This window comes from Myodes glareolus, chromosome 13 (genome assembly GCF_982192425.1).
Source record: "Myodes glareolus chromosome 13, mMyoGla1.1, whole genome shotgun sequence".
In the NCBI taxonomy this organism is placed as follows: domain Eukaryota; kingdom Metazoa; phylum Chordata; class Mammalia; order Rodentia; family Cricetidae; genus Myodes; species Myodes glareolus.
This window is the reverse complement of record NC_142038.1, coordinates 23031752-23053838: the sequence shown is the minus strand read 5'-3', so window position 1 is coordinate 23053838 and position 22087 is coordinate 23031752. Positions and strand designations below refer to the sequence as shown.

General features: G+C 47.6%; 1 protein-coding gene across 2 annotated transcripts in view; it reads right to left on the bottom strand.

Annotated features, from left to right (window-relative positions):
- The window catches only part of Alpk2 (alpha kinase 2), a 125234-nt gene that overhangs the window by 25105 nt on the left and 78042 nt on the right, over nt 1–22087 (bottom strand). For both annotated transcript variants that reach the window (XM_085699796.2, XM_048419066.3), the window contains exons 6-9: nt 11724–15051; nt 8257–8404; nt 1413–1540; nt 1278–1313 (exon numbers count right to left, since the gene is read on the bottom strand). In XM_085699796.2, coding sequence (XP_085555922.2) covers nt 1278–1313; nt 1413–1540; nt 8257–8404; nt 11724–15051 — 3640 coding nt within the window. The remainder of the gene's footprint in view (nt 1–1277; nt 1314–1412; nt 1541–8256; nt 8405–11723; nt 15052–22087) is intronic.

The following is a 22087-nucleotide window of genomic DNA, read 5'->3' as shown; positions in this document are numbered from 1 at the left end:
ACCAATGCTTCTCTCTCCTGAAATTGGTCCAGGGTGCTATGCTGTGGCAGAGGTTGTCTACGCTTGTGCTGACGCAGGGCTGGCTGCAGGGGTGTGTGGAGCTGCTTTGCTGCTGTGCGCAGTTCCTCCCAGCAACCACATCTTGTTAAAGCATGGCTGTGGGGGTGGGTAATTTAGATCACGGGGGTTGGAAGGCCACAGTCAAGCGCCTCCTGACTCTCCCAGCACAATGGGTGCAGGTGGGTGCAGGTTGATAAGGCATTTCCCCAGAGGGATTACCACATGACTGGACTGTGGGAGCCCACGGGTGTGAATTCGTCCCACCTTGACTAAAAGTCAGAGAGCTCAGACCTAGTCTTGCTGCTTCAAGGTTATTATATGTCAGGAGGTTTGACCTAAGGTGTGGTTACTAACAGGATGTTTTGACCTAGGGTGTGGTTACTCGGTGTTTGGGGTATGGAGAAGGTAATTACTTGGTTTGTTCTTTGTATCTTGGTAAAGAAGCCTTTTGACATTCTCCTCATTTCTGGATTAGGGTCTATAAAGCCTATGAGAAATAAACACGAGGCAAATTTCAGTATTTACTAGATGCCTTCCCGACTCTATCAGCTGTCTCTTGTCTCTTTCTTTCTTAATCCTCACTCTTCCCTTCAAGCGCAGACGAATAAGCCAGGCAGGACCCCACAGATGTCGCCCCGATGAGGATACAGACACGACACAGCAAGCTCAGAGTGCACCAGGCTGTGGGAACTCAGTGCGTAGCCTAGGGCCGCATGGATGTCGAGGGGCAGCTATTAGACTACAGAACACCAGATGTGCTGAAAGACAGCACAAAAACAAACACAACTTTACTTTTTCATTAGAATGCAACCAAACAAGGTTATATTCTGCTTAGCTGAAAAGAAAACGGAAGAATCAAAATGTAAGCATAACCAACTAGAAAGCTCCATGCAAGCAAGATTTATGCCTAAAAGAAAAATTCAAGTCCAAACTCCCCTGAACAATTTTCCAAAACTGCAGGACTTTAGTTCAGTCTTTCCCACAAACAATACATTTCTAGGTGTTTACAATCTACTAAGATTATAACTGGGAGAATGGCCCCTCCAGCCCCGTTGAAACAGATCCTGAGTCACCATCACGGGCATCGTAGGTAGCCCTTCCTGGGAGACGGGAGAGTGCACTTGGTTGGGAGAGTACACAGAACAATGTGTGTTTGAGGAGCTGGTTGTGTTTTGGTGGGGAGCCCACTCTCTGCCAGGTCAGCTGGGGTCACTTACCTCTGTATTCCGTGCGGTTGGAAAGCTGTTTGAGAACTAGAAGGAAACAAAGAGACCAGAGTCAGGACGGGTGTCCCTCTGAGTTGGCAGGGGCCTGGGGCTTTGACGAGCAGCCGAGAAGAAGCCGAGGTTTACCTTCCGCTGTGAGGTTAAACTCAGCAGTGACTTTTCCATAACTGTTCTTGAGGCAGCAGTAATAGAGGCCCTGGTCCTTCTGACCAGCTTGGACGATGGCCAAGGAAACACTGGAGTTGTCCCCTGCGCTGGAATAGGGGACATTAACATTCACATACTTCAGTATTCTGGAGTTCTAGTGTTCTCAAAAAGGAAGGAGCGAAGGTCTTCCTGCCCTGTGCTGTCAGCCATTGGGCTGGCTGATAGACCAGATTCCCCCAATCTGCTAATTAAACAACGTTTTTACACATAGAGAAGATCCCTGCATTGCAGTTTAATAGTCTTTTACTTTTCTTTCTTTTTTATTTTATTATTATTATTGTTGTTGTTTCTTGAGATGGGGTTTTTCTGTGTAACAGTCCTAGCTGTTCTAGAACTCACTTTGTAGACCAAGTTAGCCTCAAACGTACAGAGCCTGACTCTGCCTCCCAAGTGCTGGGATTAAAGGTTTTGGTTTAATAGTCTTACTCCAACACACAACAAGAATACACAAACTTTCTGGAGGGCTGACATCAGGAAAGTCAGCAACTCGAGTGCTAAAATCTGGGAGCTGCGGTTAGCACAGCTTCAACTTCATCTGAACTAGGTTGATCACACAGGTAGCCTGCGTATGAGGGAAGTCATTGACTCTAAACATAGATACACTAAAAATCTAAAGAAAGTGGCTCCTAGCTTTACCCGAGGATTCAGAACTGAGGGCTCCTACTTGGTAGCTGATTTTTGTTTTGAGATGGGATCTCACTATGTTGGTCTCAAATTCCAGGGCCCAAGCAAATCAATTCTCCTGCCCCAGTCTTCCTTCAAACATGTTCAGGGCCCTTTTACATAATGTACACTTAGTGACTATGTCTATCCCTCCATCCTCCTGCCCAATATTAATTACTAATTACTGTGACTACAAAAACTGATGGTGTGGTGGATAAAGACGATGGGGACAGTGATGAAGACAATGACAGCAGTGACAGACAATGTATCGTGCTTGCTAAGTGTCAGGCAAATAAAAAATCACCTTCATGCCGTCCTCAGAACTGCTTAAGAGATCCGCAAGCCCTGCTGCCAGTCCTCAGATAATGAGGGAACAGAGACGCTAAGAGGAGGAAGCTTGACCTTAGTCTGGCTCCCCCAGGAACTTCTGATTCCTGCCCTTAACTCGGGGATATTTATGCCAATGGTTAGAGCTGCAGTCTTTATTAAAAAACTGAAAACAATGTGCTCTGCAACAAAACTATACTAAAACACTGCAGTTGGGTTCTCCCACGAGGATGGCAGACAGTGTGACTCCCATTTGGGTTTGCCTCATAGTTTGACCAGTTTTGTCTCAGTTGCTCTCTCAACACAAGGCTTTGTTTTGGCTGTTTTTTCAGTAGACTTCAGCTCTTTGACTGGTACCCGCCCGGAGTAGACCAATGGTTGAAAACAAGGTCACTAAATCCTATCACTTTCTCCCCTGTTCTCACTCCTAGGGATGTATAGCCCTACACAGCAACAGTCATGGGAAGGGATAATAAGATCCCCCTAAAAGGCTGGGGTTAAACTCAAGGAAATTGTCCCATCAGCATCATCAAGCTCAAGAATTCTCTGATTCTTGGTCCAGATGCAGGAAGACCCCATCTGTCTTGTTGCCTTCTCTCATTGCCCCAGTTCCTTGCGGGGGGGAAAAAGGACTGAGAACTCAGAAAGGCCTGGATTCCAATCCTGCGGTGGATCTTGGACATGCTACTTAGTCGCACCCTCAGCTTCCAGTACGTGGAACCAGAAAAAGCAAGGTTGTTTGCTGACTGGAATATGGGGAGCGGTAGACACCTGGCATGTGAGTCTCTAACAAAAGACCTCACCTTGGTCGTGAGTCATGAGGGTAGGGTTCAGTAGTATCAGTGGACTTTCTCCATGGAGGAAAACCACTTTTTAATGTCCCAAAGAGGGCTGTTCCATGTTTAGTCGTGGGGATTCAGTGATGGGGAAGAAAAGCAGTCATTAACTCAGAGGAAATATGGCAATGTCATTGTGGAAAGCAAATGAGAATCTGTGTCTTTTGTCGGAGAGGAGAGCTGAGTCCTATCTGTTACTCTGTAAGGAAGGAATCCCCGTCTTTAGGGCAGACGGGCTACATGAACAGAAGATGCTCAGCTGTGAAGGCGAGTGTCAAAGATGTCCACACCAAGAGTGTGACCAGAAGCACACAGCCAAAGATGAAACTGGCTGAATAGAGCGAAGCCTAACTCGGCCTCCTCAGAGACACTACATCACCCAACCCCATTCCCAAGAAACCAGAGGCAGCTGGCAGCATCCACTCAGCAGTGAAGAGTCCTCGGTTTCCCCTCCCCATGATCATTTGATGGGGATGTACCTTCAGCAGCATCCAGTTCGTTGTTGCCTTGAATCCAGCATAAAAACCTCGCTCAGTTATCAGCTGGACCACTCCCTGTGCACAATGTTTCCTTCAAAATCTCATGACACTCCCAAGCGTCTATTTTTCCCAGAGAGGAGAGTTGGTTCCTAGTAGCCAAAACAGTCTGAATGGCCACAACAGCCTTAGTGATTGCCAACTTGAAAGCTCCCCGAAGCCAAGACACATCACTGCCACACATGCACAGTGCCTGCCACTGCATTTTTCTTACTTATTTATATATTTTTGTGGTATGTCTAGGGTCTACAAGCCCTGCCCACAAGAACACATTTTGACTCCCAACTTCCAAACTGTAGCCTGTAAAGAAACTACCTAAAAGTTGGACAGAGGCCAGAGGTGACTTCATGTCCCTGGTAGGTCACAAGTCACTGCAGGCTTACCACAAGGTGACTTTGCTTGTAGGAGATTGCCCCTGCATTTGCCTTTGCTGTTTACTATTTAAAATAGAACACATCCAGCTCTGTACAGTGGTACAGCCTGTACTGTCAACTATGAAGGAAGTTGAAATAAAAGGACTGTAAGTTCAGGGCCAGCCTTGGCAACTAGTGAGATCCCAGCTCATAAAACAAAAATAAACAATAAAATGATCTTCCCAGACAGTTTTGTGTCATGTATTAACTTGAAGGTTTCTGTGTAGAAGAAAAGATAACTCCCAAGTTTAGTGCCTGTTAAACATAAACTGCCTTTATATTTATTTGAAAATATGTCTTATATATCCTTTTGCCTTATTGGCTATTTACATCTTCATTCCTCAAATGCCCATTTGAACAGTTTTACCATCTTATTTATTCCCTTCTCATTTGGTGAGTTTAAGACCTTTGCTATGTTAAGTTCACCTTTGAGAGAGTTCACTTCTTTGAAATCTATGTCTTGGCAAATGCTATAATTTGGGTATTGAATGTCCCCCACAAAGTGCATATACTAAAGATTTGTCCCCAGGGTGGTGCTAGTGGGTCCTTTAGGAGATAAGGCATCGAAGTTGGTCTTTAAACTAAAAATATAAAATGGAAAAAAGAAAGCATATTCAACAAATGGTGCTGGCATAACTGAATATCAACATGTAGAAGACTGAAAATAGATCCATATCTATCCCCATGCACAAAACTCAAATTCAAACGGATCAAAGACCTCAACATAAAGCCAACCACACTGAACCTTATAGAAAAGAAAGTGGGAAGTACACTTGAATGCATTGGCACAGGCGACCACTTCCTAAATAGAACCCCAGCAGCACAGACACTGAGAGAAACAATTAATAAATGGGACCTCCTAAAACTGAGAAGCTTCTATAAAGCAAAGGACATGGTCAATAAGACAAAACAACAGCCTACGGATTGGGAAAAGATCTTCATCAACCGTACATCAGAGAGAGGACTGGTCTCCAAAATACACAAAGAACTCAAGACACTTGACATCAAAAGAATGAATAATCCAATAAAAAATGAGGTACAGACCTAAACACAGAACTCTCAACAGATGAATATCAAAAGGCTGAAAGACACTTAAGGAAATGCTCAACATCCTTAGCCATCAGATACCAAAAAAAAAACACAATCAAATCAAATGCAAATCAAAACAACTCTGAGATTCCATCTTACACCTGTCAAAAATACTGATGGCAACTTATGCTGGAGAGGTTGTGGGGTGAGGGGAATTCTCCTCCATTGCTGGTGGGAGTACAAACTTGTACAGTTGCTTTGGAAATCAGTATGGCAATTTCTCATAAAATTAGAAAACAATCTACCTCAAGACCCAGCAATACCATAAGGTATTGGTAATAACAATACCAAATATTGTTGGGTGTATACACAAAAGATGTTCAATCATACCATAAGAACATGTGTTTGATGCTCAACTATGTTCAGAGCAGCATTATTTTTAATAGCCATCACCTAGAAACAACCTAAATGCCCCTCAACCAAAGAATGGATAAAGAAGATGTGATACGTTAATACAATGGAGTACTACACAGCAGTAAAAAATAGTGACATCTTGAAATTTGCAGGCAAACAGATGGATCTAGAAAAAAACATATTGAGTGAGGTAACCCAGACCCAGAAAGACAAATATAATATGTACTCACTCATAAGTGGTTTTTAGACATAAAGCAAAGAAAAACCAGCCTACAGGCCACAACCCCAGATAAACTAGACAACAAAGAGGACCCTAAGGAGACATACATGGATCTATATAGGAAGGTGAACAAGATAAGATCTCCTGAGTCATTGCGGTTATGGGAGAGGGCAGAAGGGGAGAGGCTAGGAAGGGAGAAGAGTGGAGGAAAATATATAGTTCAATAAAAACAATTTAAAAAAACAAGTTGATCTTTATATTTTTGAGGACATGTCCTCAAGGGGGATTGCAGCACTCGAACCTGTACTCTTAGCTATGACGTCAGCATTTCACTCTAACACTGGCCTTGTCCCTCTCACTGGCATCGGGAACACCCATCACAGACCCAGAGTGACAGGTCTGCCAAGTCCTAGACGGAACCTCTACAGTGGTGAGATAGATAAGCTCCATATGAGTAAGTTGTCTCGGCTTATTTCACTAGAATGATGGAGAGTCAGCTGACGCAATAAGGCCCTGAGCTACTTCAGGTAGGGATGGATAAACATCACGTACTGAGCTGGACGCAAGGATGAGAGGAATTAACAAGCTTTCAAAATCATCTGAAATCATGCAAACAATCTGTCTATGGACACAGGAGTTGTGACTTACAAACTTTCTCAAGTAGCAATACAAACACAGATTGGTCTAAGCTATTTTTAAGAAGAAACAAAGCAAATGCTACAAAGACTTTAAAGTCCTTGACTGCTTGCTAGTGACGTGTGCTCCCTAGAGGGAGGTTGGGATTTTGGGACTATTCCGTAGATACAAAAAGGACCTGGAAAGTGCCAACACTTATCTGAGCCTAGAATGAGAAGAGTTAATTAAAAATTGTGGGAAGTGCCGGTTAATTGTTCTTGATTGACAGTTTCAGAAAAGAATTACAATCAATAAAGAGTACGTTAGAAATAAAGCTCTAGGGAGCTGCCAGGATTTAAAAATCAAAGCACTTCTTCACTATTGTAATGGTTTTTAAGCCAAGTACAAGACAGGCAGGGTAGTGGGGAACATTCGAAAAATAGTCTCCAGGCATTCATTCCAAGCAGGAATATTTGGTTGAATATAGGGGTTCGTATTTCCCACCTTTTCAGTCTGTTTCTGTTGAGATCAAAGGGATGGGAATGCCCCCAAGGACTCTGGGAGCTGTCCCGAGGCCTCTCTGGGCCGAAAGAAGCTCTTGGGAGCTGTTGAAGTTACACTGACCTCCATTGATTTGTTTGGAGGACTTGTCAGAGGACACAGGATCACACCGGATTTTTTGAACAGGCACTCCTTCATTCCTGGCACTGATTTAGGGAGCTGAGTGGGCTGGCTTACATAATGTGTTTTGACAATGATGCTCACACTCACCTCCTCCTCTGACTCCTGCAACGACGTAAGGACCTGGGTATAATCTGCTCTTTCTGTCTTAAGGGAAGCCGTTTCTCTTCCTCAAAAGCTTTACTTTTCTGTGACCTTGTGGTTCTCCTCCACCCCTGTCTTCTCCTTAGCTTTATTTGACCTTTGTTAGATTAATGGGGGGTTCTGAATCAGAAAACACCCATAAGTAAGAGTTCCAGAGGAGTTTTGTAACCTTAGGCCTGAAGGGCTTCAAACTAGAATGTTATACTGTATGTATCATGACTAAAAACTGTAACCAGAGAGCCTCCAATTTCCACAACTCAAAGGAGGCAGAGTTGAAGCCAGAGCCAGCCACCATGTTCCCTGTCTGGACAGCTGGACAGTTCCACTCTTCCTCTTGGATAACGGGTTAGCCTTTCTTCACTCTGACAGAAATGTCTGACAGACTATGTAAAATGAGGAAAGACTTCCTTCTGACTCGAGGTTTCAAGCCGTGGCCGGTTGACTCCCTGTTTCTGGGTCTCTATCATGGAAGAAGGGCATGGAGGCTGGAAGCCCTCACTTCACAGCAACCAAGAAACAGACAGACAAGAGCCACAGACAAGACACCTTCAAAGGCACACCCCAGACAACCTGCTTCAACCAGGCCCCACATCCGAGTTTCCACCCTCCTCCCCAGTAATGCCACCAAGTTAGGAAGCCATCAGAGGACTGGCCAGTTCTGTCAGAGCCCTCACATTCTAATTCGTTCTCCAAAGCTCATCACCTGTCAATCAAGCCTTTAGCTCAGGAGCCTTTGGTGGGGGAGAGGCACTTCATAGCCAATGACGTTGGATATGGAATCTCTGCTCCAACTTGCCTCTCCTTTTCCCTTATGGTTTTCTTTGACAACCACACTAAGAAACAGAGCAAAAGTGAGTGGACAGTCGGGGAGGACAAGCGTCCCACCTTCTCTTGACCTGGGCTATTGACTGCGAATCTTTTGTCCAGCAGATGGTAGAATCCTCGTGGATTTCTGCAAACTGGCAGCTCAGTTTCACATTTCCAGAGTGGTCGGGAGCCATCTCCGCCTGGATCTTCTTCAGCAGCACTGGAGCTAGAAGCACATTTGCAGGTTAGTGTAGACGGGAGGCTTTCGCACGTCATCTCAGTTATCTGCAACAACCCTGAGAGACAGGGAGCAGGTCCCTAACTCACAAATGAAGCAACCAGAGAGACCTGGCTGGCTCAGATGCAACCATGGGAAACAAATGAACCATCCTAACAGAAAACACTTCCTTTCCGTTACTTAAATTCCAAAGGTCTATAATGCTCCTAGCAAAACAGAACTTGAGCTATTTCTGATTTTTAATTTAGATTTACTTAACTTTATACGCGCAAGTGTGTTGCCTGCACATGTATCTGTGCACCGTGTGTGTGCTTGGCGTCTGCAGAGGTCAGAAGAGGCCATCAGATTCCCTGGAACTAAAGTTATAGATGGTTGTGAACCTCCCCGTGAATGCTGGGAATTGAACCTGAGTCCTCCACAAAAGCAGCAAGTGCTCTCCAGCCCAAAATGTTTTTTTCTTTAAGAGAAGAAAGGTCTAGCAGTTTATAGCAGCCTAGTCCTTAGGAGTTGGCCCAAATAAGATACTGTTAAATAGTGACCTGATCAAAATCAGAGCTGGTGATTCAGCAGTGGAATGAAGTCTGCACTATCAAGGCAAGTGAGGTTAAGACCCCAGATGTAAAAGACAACTCAATAATAAATTATCTGTGGGATAAAATTCATTCACACGTGCCCATGCACGCACTCAGTGCAGCTGTCTGTGAAGATGGTCTGGTGGACTGGACGCATGTGTCTGGCATCCACCTCACTGGCAAAAGTGATGTCTATCTGAACGGAGCAGAAATAGTGAGGAGATGACTCCCGCAGGTTGGGCTGAGATTTGAATGTGCCTCTTGAGTTTAACCTGAGAGGAGTGTAGGCTCTTATGAGCAAATGTGTAATTGGAAAGGGCAGACACTGGGTGGCGGTATAGGCATTAGAACAACAGGGCAGCTCATCCGGCCTGTCATTGAGGGAGTGTGATCAATTTAACGCTGTCCAGGTGGGGCCGAGCGCTGCAGCGTTGGTAAGACAAAAGAACACATCGTCACAGGATGCTGTCTGGTCCACAGGCCAGCCAGAAGTACCAATTCAAGGCCTCGCTCACTTGGCTGCCTGAAGTTTGCTACAGTGGATGTGCTTTGTTAAGTTGTTTCCAATTTTTCTTTGGCCCCACAGATAATAAAATATCAGAAGGAAATTTAAAATCAGACTCTGGCCCCTGGAAGTGGAAGCAGGCTGGCTGAGTCGTAAATTCCTCAACTAGAGCCTCAAAGAGGTTGCTGCCAATGTTATGGGAGCTGATCACATCATGGCACAGAGAGGAGGGTATAGCATAGGGCCAGAGCTGAACAATGGACTCGGAAACTTAAAGTCAGCCAAGACCATGTTCGTGTGGCAGACAAGTAGAAATGCCACCTCTGAGCAAAGGTGCACCAGGTTTACCTTCTGACCAGCTTGGTTGAGGGAAGACAAAAGAAATCCTCTGCTGCAGAGCCAGCTTGGTGGGGTAAAGGCTCTTGTTGCCAAGCCTGACACCTGAGTTCAATCCCTGAGCCTTTCCACTCCACCAGTGGGAGGCAAGAACTGACTTCTGGAAGCTGTCTTTGCACACACACACACACACACACACACTCATGCAAATGCACACACACGTACGTGCACACACACATGCACACAGTCACACATGTGCACACACACCCGCACACACCTAAATGTAATTTTAAAAGAATCTCCTGTTATACAGGAAGCTTCCACCGTGCTAAGCTTTGGATACCAAGGAAAGGACACCCAGCGTCCATTTTATTTCTCTCAGGATCACCTGAGTACATTCACCCGCCTTATACCCCATCATGTCGCAGGGGGAGGGCATTAAATCGGGGCTGCTTTGAAGAAGAGCACCAGGCTGCTGGGTCCATACAGCCAAGGCAGTACCCGGCATCATGTGACCTGCCTAGACTGGAGATGAGGACCCAGGTCTCACAAAGCCAGCCTCCAATACCAGAACTGAAGACTTCTCTATTGTATTTTCCTAGTGGGCACATTAAACAACAGACCAAAACCAGGAAAAGCTGGAAAGCAAAACCAAGACATTTGGAGTGCTCACTGCCGAGGTAGATTTTTTTTTTCTGGTTTTTCAAGACAAAGTTTCTCTGTGTAACAGCCCTAGCTGTCCTGGAATTAGCTCTTGTAGACCAAGCTGGCCTCCAACTCACAGAGATTCACCTGCCTCTGCCTCCCAAGTGCTAGGATTAAAGGGGTGTGTCATATTGCCCAGCTAACAGTTTTCCTGTAGCTTTGGAGCCTTCCTGGGACTTGCTCTGTAGGTCTGGTTAGCCTTGAACTCACAGAGATCTGCCTGCCTCTGTCTGTTGAGTACGGGGATTAAAGGTGTGTGCCATCACTACCCAGCTCTTGAAGTAAATTCTTCACTGATAGAAGCTCATACATGGTAATTAGAATTAATTGTGAAAAGCAGGTCTTGTCAAGGGCAGAGTTTATGAAGCAACCATCCCATAATAGTAAATCATTTCCCAGGGCATTGATCCTCATCTGTGTATTGCCTCTTCAGACTTCTGCTGCCAGGCAGCATGGGAAGGGATAACACCAAAAGAATGTAGCTTCTTTAGGGCTGTGGGATGGGCATGACTGAACAGTCCCTTAGGCCGAATGGAAGGAGTGATGCCAAAGTCTTTGAGGCTCAGAGGGACTGAAACCTGGGTAGATTCGGGTACTGGAGACAGGAAGTTGGGAAGAAATTTTCCACTTAAATTTGGAAGAAAAACCAAGGTTCCCTTGAGTTACACTTAATGAGGGGGAGCAATTGATGATTAAAAAAGAGAATCTCAAGTTGTGTTGAAATGTTTCTTCGTGCACCCTGCTCAGCGTGTGGTCGTTTTAGTCTTACAGATTTGCTACACCAGTGTCGCTGCTCATCTTTGGAAGGAGATTTCTAAAAGTGATAATTACACCACAAAGCATCGTCGCCACATCCCCCTCCATCAAACGCACCAGCAGGCAGCCACGATGAGGGGTTCTCTGGCGTGCATCTCCTGCCAAGTCACCTGGGGACTGGGTACAAGTGCAGATTTTTGAGGACGCCCCCGCCCAACATCAGAAACTGGTGGTGCTCAGAATCGGGCGTTTGAACAAGGTTGCCAGAGAAATGATGCCTACTTGGTCAAGTTTGAGAACCTTGGGACTCTTGGTCACAGTTGTGACATCCACACCCGCCCGCCGATTGCTCACCTGAACAGACAGGGGCTCAAAGGGACACAGGAGCCTCATGCCTAGCCTTTCAACAATGCTAAAAGCAGCAAGGCCTCACCTTTGCCTTCTGCTTTGCAAGGAGCCTTTTGGGAGTCTTTTTTCTCATCAGTGTGGGACAAGGACTTTTCAAACTTCGGCGTTTTCTTCAGAATGGAGTTCTTTCTCATATTTTCCCTCTCCTCCAGTCTGAGTCTCAGGGCTGCCACCCTGGAGAGAATTTTCTTCTTTACCCCTGCAGCTAAATGTCCACTCCCTGAGGCCTCTTGCTTTTTCTTGTCCTCCTCTGGCCCAGCCGTTGCTGCTCGGGCCCCAGGTGCCTTGCTGGTCTGGGCCACCACGTGCTTCTGCTGTTCCTCTCTGGACTTTTTCCTGCTAGCCAGGGCGGAGCCCTTTTGACACAGGTCCTTAAGTAATAAGCCTGCAGGGGCTTTCTCTGACTCACATTCTCCTGAAATGAAAGCCAAACTCTTTGCTGGGGAGTGGGATGAGGTTAGAGGTTCGGTTTCCACAATCTGAATCTCCTCCAATTTCAGTTCCTCAATGCCATGGCTTACGGACAAGCGTGTGGCACTTCCTTTGGGAGATGAAGTGCATGGTGTGTGTGTGAGATCACTTGAAGAGGGCACAGGTTTCCCACACTCACTCTCCACGGCTCCTTTTTCCTTCCACGTAGGAAGTACATGTTGGTGGTTTCTGGGCACACATTCACCGTAAATGTGGCTTGTGGCATCATTGGTCTCAAACTCAACAGATGCAGGAGTCGCTCCTCTGAGACAACTAGAAAGAGATGGCATGGGGGAAATTAATTCGGCCTTGTCCTTTGTCGCCTGCCCAGCCTCTCCTAGGCCTCGGTCACTGCCATCTTGGCTCATGTTGCATACACTTGGAATTCTTTGTCTTTCTTCACCAGGACATTGGGTTTGACTAAGGGCAGCCTGGGCCTCTGCTTTTGCCTTGTCAGCCTGACTTTGTTTGGCGTCTGCCTCTCTGTCTACGTCATTTTGGCTGATTGTGCTTTCATTTGGAATGATTTCCCCACTGTTCTGGGGATGGGGAAACTGTAGGGTGGCAGGTTGGATGTCTGCCCTCTGACATGTGTATCTGTCAGTGGATTCATTGCCTTCAGCGTTGGAGTCAGAGGGCTCTGGCTTCTCAGACCAGACACACTCCATCCCACGTCTACCACCAATGGGATCCACAGAGGACTCCAGGATGCTAGGAACGTCCACAAACTGTCGAAAGAAGGCAGGGCCGCGTAGCTTCCTCTCATTTCCTTCCTGGTCTTCATTCCTGGTTTCAACACTTTCCAACTCCCCACTTTTGGAAGCCTCTAGTGGAGAGACTGTGACATCTAACGTCTCTTCTTCAACAGGGTCTACGGATGACTCCAAGAGTCTGGGTTGGCCTAGACACTGGGGAGACAGACTGCTGTAATATGCACATCTGGCTGGTGCCTCACCTGCCCAGGCATCCCTGTTGGCAGCAAGGGCTGTGATAGTGTCAGCTTGAGGCCGGGACACCCATGCTGCGGCTCCCAAGGCACCTGGCTCAGGCCTGGTAGCACCTGCTCTTAGGATGTCAGACAGAGCCCAGCCCCTACTAGGGGCTGTGAGACCAACTTCTGCCTCCTTGGACCCAAAATGCATAGCTTGTTCCGGTTGCCAGGTTTCAAAATCAGGAGCTTCCAGCGTTATGATCTTCACTTTGCTGACTGCAGCCCAACTTCCTAGTCCTACGTCTTCTTTTTCTTCAAGGAGGATGTCAGGGAGAGATGGAACATTGCTTGGCGACTGACTATCGTCTTCCATAGTCTTCTCAGCTGCCGCTGAGACACTGGTCCTCGGGTCGGTGCTCTGCCCAGTTTCTTCCCCGGAATCTGCTAGGGAGTGTTCGAAGGGTTCCGCTTTGACCTCCTGTTGCGTGCCAGGTATCGGGGGCAGATTTTCTTGGAAATCATTTGCAGAAAGAGAACACTGATGGGATATGCACTGTTTTCTTTCACTTCCCTTTTCCTGGAAGTCCTCTTCAAGGCTTCCGTCGTGGCCTCCCTCCACTAGCTGGCTCTTATACCCAGGCTGGTTATCAGTCTGAAAGGGAGCGCTCCACAGATCCTGCCCCTCAGGCAGTGAGAAATGACCACAAGCTCCTGGAATACTGGGTGCCACAATAAACATCTCCCTGGTCATCTCACTAGTAGAGCTGCCTAAAGAACAGCCTGGCTGTATGTTGGAAAGAGATTCAAAATTATTTGCCTGTTGTGCTTCAGATGAGGCCTGGTCAGCACCATCATCAAGGTTGCTGTCCTCGAGAGCTGAAACGGTATGACAACTGATGGTGTGGACCCTGGTGGCATCAGCTAATGTGTCCTCGGTCTTCCTGGTCACCTGATGGCAATCAACATTAGCAGCTGATTCTGCTGATGGCTCTCTTGGGCATCCCCCAACTGAACTGTAATCGAGAAGTGTGTCTGTGGCACCTGGAACACCGAGATCAGAGCTTTTACAGCCTCCTTCGCTAACGTCCGCAAAGGAGCTGTTCTTACCCAGGGGCTGTGTCTCACCAAGCCCCCCAAAGTTGTAGAGTTCTGTGGAAGAGAAGATGGAGGGAGAAGTCCCCAGGTCAGATGGCGTTTCCCCCACGGCACCTACGCTGGCCCCCTGTGATGTGTCCCAGGTGAAGGCACCGTTAGAAAGTGGGGACTCGGCTGGCTTTCCATCCTTGCTGCTCTCATATGTAGACTGGGGAGACTCAGAACCTTGTGTCTGAAGAACAGCCAGTGTCTTGTCAGTCGAGCATAAATCACATTCTCTGCTTTGCCCTTCTGCCGGTTCCAAGTCCACAGGGCAAATGTCTTCAGGCAAATATTTATCAGCTGGGGCTCCAACGGGAAGATCCATGGTATCATAACATGTTTCTTGGTCACCAGCTTCAAAACACCCCATCACGCATGCAGCTTCTCTGCCCCTTGCCCCACTGCCCACATTTTCCAAGGTGAGGGAGGGAGCAGAGGACTGAGAGGAACAAGTCTCTGACTCCCGGCAGTGGGCACCGTCACCTGGAGGGAGAGGAAGATGCCATGAGGAGGGACCCTGGGTCACTTCCTCGTCGTTGCCTTCTAGGGTACTCCATTTATGTGCTGGTTCTGCCCCAAGAGCACCAGGCATGTGGCCTTCTGTGCTTTGTCTGGCTTCCCGTTGGGGCTCTTGAGGACAACCTTCCAGGTCCAGGTATTGGGCCAATGATGCATTTTCCTGGTTGATCTCACTCAAGTTGGAGACAAAATTTGTTGTGTTCCCGGCGAATGAAGACCCCTCCCCAGCAGGCAGGGAGAAAGCTGGCGTCTGCTCGAGATCACTTCCCTCCCCAGAGCTTTCCTGGATTTGCAGCTGGAAAAAATGAAAAGTGGTATTAATAGGATGTTCCTGAGAAAGGCCACAGTGGATTTATCTGCAGCCCCAGGGGTGCTAATCCTTGACAACCGTAACAAACGACAAGGACCATAGCAAAAATGACTGAAATCTGAACATTAATCCCCAAAGTCACTCTGGCTATTAGACACTTCCCAGGAAACTGGAAATTTAAACCACTCTCTATTCCAGGGGGACTCATGCCCAGTCTTACCATTAGAAGCAAAAAGCCTCCCGGCAATCATCATGAGTTTAATGATTTTCCCCCTCTCCCTGAGGAAGAAAGATGGAAATAAAGGGAATGCCAAACTAGTTTGGAACAAATCACAGCAAGACCTGTGGGCATATCTCTTGAGTGATGACTTTCACGTCACCATTACAAATGATGCCAGCACTGCTCACAAAGCAGCAATGGGCAACTTTTGTCCCCCAAATATTACAGCTTCCCAATTGATACTGTTACTGAAAGGCGGAGAGAAAGAGAGAGTCGGATATGGTGGTAGTCCATGCCAGTTATGTTGGTATTCGTGGGGCCAAGGCAGGAGGCTCACTTGACCTTAGAAGTTCAAGATCAACCTGGGCAACATAGTGAGATTCCCATTCCAAAAGTACATGCATGCATGAGAAGGCGGTGAGAAAAGCCTGTTCTTCTAAATCCCTGAAGTGTAGAATCCTTCCCTTTCCCCAGAACTTCAGAAAATAAAGCTGGAACAGAGTAGAGCCAGGCCTGTCCCTGAAGCCCGCCTCCAGTGGAGTAAGGGAGATTCAATTGGCCACCAGCACTGCCAATCATGTCTGACCCAGAACAGATTGAAAAGTCTGAACTTTTCATTGAAGCTCTGGTGCAAGAAACCACCTTCTCCAGAAGTAGAAGATGATTATGTAAGTTGTTTGGAGAAAGGGAAGGGGAAATAAAGAAGAAGGGGGCTAGGGAGGGGGAGGGGAAGGGAGCAATCCTACAGTCTAAACACTGAGCCCAGCCCAGCACTGTCTGAATAATGTGTGATTCTTGATTTAAGGAGAAAGAAAACTCTTGGCCATGTTCTTGTCCCATGAAACTTTTAGCCTTTGACCTCCTTGGTCAGCCGAGAGGAGCAGAGGTAATTCTTGGGGAGCCCCTCCATCTTCGCCCCAGGGACTCTTGCTTTGTGGAGCCCCACTTCAACGGGTAGAAGACAGAGAGGGCAGTCACTCTCCCAGCCTGCAACAAGGTGGACCTGGAATGTTCATAGCCCACAGGAAGCTCCAATCCAGAGGTTTATCTCTACAGATTCCGTCAGAGCCTAGGTCTTCTACCACATGGTTAATTCCTGCACCTACCGCCAGCGGGAAGTGGGACGAAGCTCACCACACCTTTTCTCCAGCCCCCCCGGGGTGCTCTCTGCCTACCAGTGATTTCTCTCTTGTTTTCTTTTAAGCTTCTCTTGTGTCCAGTGAACTTGGATTTCATTGGCGTGAAAGCAAAACTGCATAAGGAGAAATTTATTATTGAGCTTCGTAAGGACTAAGACTGTTTACTGATCCAACCAATAGACACTGAGTGCCTCCAACGTACTAAGAAGCGGTCCGGGCAAGGGCGTGTCTTTGGAGAGCGCCCATTCTACGTGTGCTCAAGGCACACAGAGTAGAAAGCACACAACAGACATTCAGTGACTGCTTGTTGAAAGAAAGAATAGGTGAATGAAAGATGTACCAAAGGGGGCTACTGTGGCTCAAGGTCACCTGCGAAACCTCTAACTCTGCAAGAGTTTTGCTTTGAACTTAGGGGCAGCCTTACTGTAAAGGAGACTTTTGTCAGGTGGGATGGTAAACACTTGTAATCCCAGAATTCGGTAGACGGAGTCAGGAGGGTCAGGTCTCCAAGGCCATTCTCTGCTATATGAAGAGTTCGAGGCCAGCCTGGGCCACATGCCAGTCTATCTCAGAGAGGGAGAAAGGCAGGCCAAGAGGCTCTAACCATAAACACCGTAAATTCGAATACCGGTGTTTTGAAGAAAAGAGCTCTTCCTGCAGCTGCCAGTTGTGATGGTACACACACACTGGTAGGATATTCGTAAGGATGTATTTACTCTTTCTCTAAATCCTTTTTTAAAAGTCATCAGATTAAGATAGAACATTGAAAATAGCAAAAGTAGTTTGGAGGAAGTGAGGAGCGAGGCCTTGATGGAGTGTGCAAAATTTTCCAAACAGATGAAACACGGTGCCTGTGAGCTAGCCATGGGCAACCTTTGTCCCCCGACCCACTGGGACGGTTTCCTCCCTGGGCCTGAGTATCTACATACGGAGAGTATTCTTTTCATCTGCTCTTTCGGTTCAATTTTTTATAAAGATCTATGGTCAAAACTACCAAGTTATTAAGCACAGAAAGTTTGGCAGCTTCTGGCCAAAAGGAGAACTTTAGAGACCTCCCTGTGAAAACACCACACCTTCCTCTTGGGCCTCTGTTCTGCCTGAACTCCCATGACCCATGTGCCTAGCCACCCATGTCCCTTCCCACACAGATCTCTGCAACTCATGCCCCTTCTCATTCACGTCTCCCTGCTCACCCCTCCTCCATGACCTCCATGGCCTCCACCCATGTTCCCCATACATACATATCCCACACTCATGTGCCACTCTATGTTCCTCCCGTGTCTCCCTCCACCCACAACAGTCCTTTATTTTAAGGTCTTGCTATCATCACAGAGTCTTTAGTACCAATGGACATTCTAGAATAGCTGCTGTGTAAATAATTAGTTGCCCACCGGGCAGTCATGGCACACGCCTTTAATCCCAGCACTCAGGGACGCAGAGGCAGGCAGATCTCTGTGAGTTCAAGGCCAGCCTGGTCTACAAGAGCTAATTCCAGGACAGTTCTCCCAAAACTACAGAGAAACCCTGTCTTGAAAAACAAAAAAACAAACAACCAAACAAAAGAATTAGTTGCCCAACATCACGCAATTTCTTCCAAAGGACTCCATTTCGACCATCTATCCTTACCCCTTCCTGGACGACTGCTACATACAGAGCAATAGGCTTACTCTAAAAGGAAATGAATATCTGGAGCCGACCTTGTGGAACAAGCCTGCAATCCATGTTACGAAAGAGACTGAGACAGAAAGGTCACAAGTTCGACACCAGTGTAGGCTATATAGTGAGGTTCAGTCCTGGGCAACTTCATCCTGCTCAAAACAAAAGGTAAAAGAGAGAGTCTGGGATACAGGGTGGTGAGGGTCGGGGTTCAAGCCCCAGGACCGCATAAACGAGCTGATGCCTGAGAGAACGCGACAAGGACGTCCCAGTTCAGGTGGCTCTGAGTCCCACCTGTGCTGCAGCACACTTGAGGCATACGGTAGCTAGTGCTAAGGCAATGTGCTCCTGCCTTCCCTAGCTGGCTTTGAAATAAAGCCCCACTGGGGATGGGGACAGTTCAGTGGTTTAGCGCACTTCCAGGGGACCCAAGTTCAGCTCCCAGCATCCATGTCAGGTGTAACTCCAGCTCCAGGTAATTAATGGCTCTTCTGACCTCTGCAGGGTCTCACACACATAGGGTACATACACACACACACACACACACACACACACACACACACACACACACACGGTGAGAGAGAGAGAGAGAGAGAGAGAGAGAGAGAGAGAGAGAGACATAAATAAAAATTAATCTTGGTGCTGGGGAGATGGGAACCAGTTAAGAAGTTAAGAGCACTTGTGGCTCTTGCGGAGGAGTCAGGTTCTGTTCCCGGCTGCCATATCAAGTGGCTCACAGCCACCTGTAACTTAGGTTCCAAGGGATCCAACACCTTCTTCTGGCCCGCAGGTGGCACGTCTTTGTATAAATTCTTCATCTGCCGAGCACACAATGGACAGCTACTGAACCCAGATGTTCTGAGTACCTGAGAAATCTTAGTGAGCACATAAAATCGTGGGATGTCAGAAGTTAACTCCAGGCCGCAAACTGTATGATGACCACACCTCTGATGTGAAATCCTGTGAGGTGCTCCATTGATTCTTCACCACTCATGGCTGATGACCACACTGATAGAGAAATAGGCAACCTGTACCGAGCTGGTGGTGAAGACCTGTAATCCCTGCTAGGAAGAAAGGCAGAAACCTGTGAGATTCTTCTGAGGGTTGAGCCTTAATGGTCCACTCCCCGTTTCTTCTAAGGTGTGGAGTTATCAGTTCCGAGAGAAAGACGGGCCTGTCTCATTCAGAGGCCAGCTCTCAGAGAGGAACCACAGGCTCACACCCTCTCGGTGGGTCAGACCTTCCTTAGCTGTCATTATGAAAGAAACCCAGTGAATGAAAATCTACTGCTCGCTGCATCCGTTATTGAGTGGACGGGGGTACCAAAAACTCTGGGCTAGAGAGGGAGATCTGTTATGTAATAAAGTTGTTCTCATTTAGATGAAAACAGAGTGTTTATGGTTAGCTGGGCGGTGGTGGTGCACGCCTTTAATCCCAGCACTTGGGAGGCAGAGGCAGGTGGGTCTCTGTGAGCTCGAGGCCAGCCTGGTCAACAACATGAGTTCCAGGACAGCCAGGGGCTATTACAGAGAGAAATCGTGTGTGGAAACAAAACAAAACAAAAAGAGAGTGTTTACAGCTGAAGGAGGAAGCTCCTGTAATAATCTGTAGACAGGATGCCCAGCCGCCTGCATTAGCTCTCACTTAATCCACTACGCTACACAAGCCCCCAGGTAACCACTTTAGCCGCTCTGACCCACTGTCTTCCTCTAAGGCCAGCCACATGCACGTCAGCACCATCCTGTCAGGTGCCTGGCAGGTTGCCTAATACCCAGAAGACACTGACATTTGTTTCCCTTGTTCTGGGTAAAAAAAAAATTAAAAAAAAGCACATAAGGCAAAGAGGAAATGGAACAGCCCTTGTGAATAGAGCCCTGAGCTCTACAAAGGCCTCCTCACTTGTTCTGAAAATAATCGTGAAGTACAGATGCTCTTGCCTCTATTAAGTGGTAGGTGGGTAGCCTGACTCCCAGCAGGAGATGGAAGCATACAGTGGGCCCTGCAAGGGAGTTATGATGCAAAGGGTTCTTAGCTTTGATGGAAGAACACTAGAAGATGGAGGGAAACCCTCTGGTATCCTAGCATGAAGGAAGTGACAGAGGACAAGCATGCATGGGATCCGGTCCTAGGTGGAGATGGTCAGACCACCAGGTAGCACAGGAGTTCATTGGATTAGCCAGGCCAGAGCAGGAATGGAATCACTGGGAGAGCAACAAACAACTCTTCCAAGGTCAGGCAGGGACCAGAGATCACATGAAGTGTCATGCGTGTGCGGTGGAGTCCAGGCCCTGACGAGCATGGAGGCTGAAGCCTCAGACCGTGTGGGCCGTGAGTGGCAGGTGGGGAATCTTCAGAGTGAGCCATCTCTGTGTGCACCAGTCTCTGGTGGCTATGTATGGCCCCTGAGGGTGCCATGTCTTGTTGCAGGCATGAGGCCTTTAGGATGGACCATTTAGGACCCCAAATCCCAAACAGAGCCGGTCTCAGGAAGGTCATCATTAGGCTAATGCCAGTTGTGGATGGACCAGGTACGGGACCCATAGCTGGACAGACTTGGTGATGAATACACGCCCATATCAGCTCTGCCACTCCTGTGGAGTGAACATCCCCTTCTCCCTCAACTCGCTCATCTCTGCTGAGAGAGCCTAACGCTATGCTCCCTTAAAAGGAGATGGATTGACTTCCACGACCATGAACCATGTAGTGCAGGACACAGTGGGAGCTGAGAAGTGCTGGGGAGGACACAAGAGCTCAGCAATGCTCAGGGGTCAGAAACCTCCCTCAGGGTCCCAGAGTCAATGGTGCAGCCAGGACCTAAAGCCGTGTTTGTCTGGATACTGAACCCTTACCAAGTCAGCTTTGCTTTTTCTCCCGTTGACAGGGATCAAACCCAGAGCCTCGCACTGCTTCATCTTCAGCCCCCAAGACAGCTTTCCTTTTTCTACCCTCCCCTCCCCTCCTCTTCTCCCCACCTTCCCTTCCTCTTCCCTCCTCTCCCTTCTCCATGTTCTCCTCCCCTCTACTCCCCTCCTCTCTTTTTCTCCTTCCCTCTCCTCCTTTCCCCTCCCTCTCCCCTCTCCCTCTCCTCTCTTTTCTTTTGATTTCTTGATACAGAGTCTCTTGAAGCTCTGGCTGACCTTGAACTTGCTATATAACCAGAGAGGTTCTTAAATTCCTAATCCTCCTGCCTCTGCCTCCCAGGAGTTGTGATTCCCACCATGCCTGGCTAAACCCAGATTTTCTTATTGCAGAGTTAGAACAAGCCCAAACAATACCAAAGGTTGGAAACACCCATTAACATAAGCCCAGAACTCCTGAGTTCTGGGACACTTAGACACCACCACGGTCCTTCTGACATGAAGCAAGGCTATAAGACTTGTCTTCCTCTCCATGGGTAAGAGCAGGAACTCTTGTTAGTCATTCCCGAGTCTCAGGGTCTAGCATGCAGAAGGGGCACAAGCAGCTCGACTGAAGGGGCGAGCAGATGACTCCACAAGAGGAGAGAAAAATGGCAAAGTAAAATTAGAAGCGCTTCCAGTCCCCTTTGAAAGCAGAATTATGCTTGAAAACTTAAAGCTCTTTCCACTGGGAACTCTTCCCAAACACATTGCTTTCTCTTGTTTGCCTTAACCAAATCCTGAGTATACCCACCATGGTCTTATGGGACGAGTGCCACCTATTTGTCCACAGCACATGCTAGAGGCCATATTCCCCACCGTTCACAACACTGCCCCAGATTCCAGCAAAGGGCATGCTGCTAATTTGAGTTCCTAACAACAGAAAGCGTGAGGTAAGATCCCTGCTCTCAAATAGCTTATAATCCAGAGGCACGGATGTGCAAGGAAAGAAATTGTTTCTTGGCAAGTTGTGCTAATGGCAGAACGAATGGACAGCACTGCTTGGGGCTGGGGAGGGGGCCGAGCCCTGAACTCGCATCTTCCTCTAGTGACAATTCCTACAGTACAAAAAGCATGGCTTGTGCCGCTGGGCTGTATGTATCTATGCT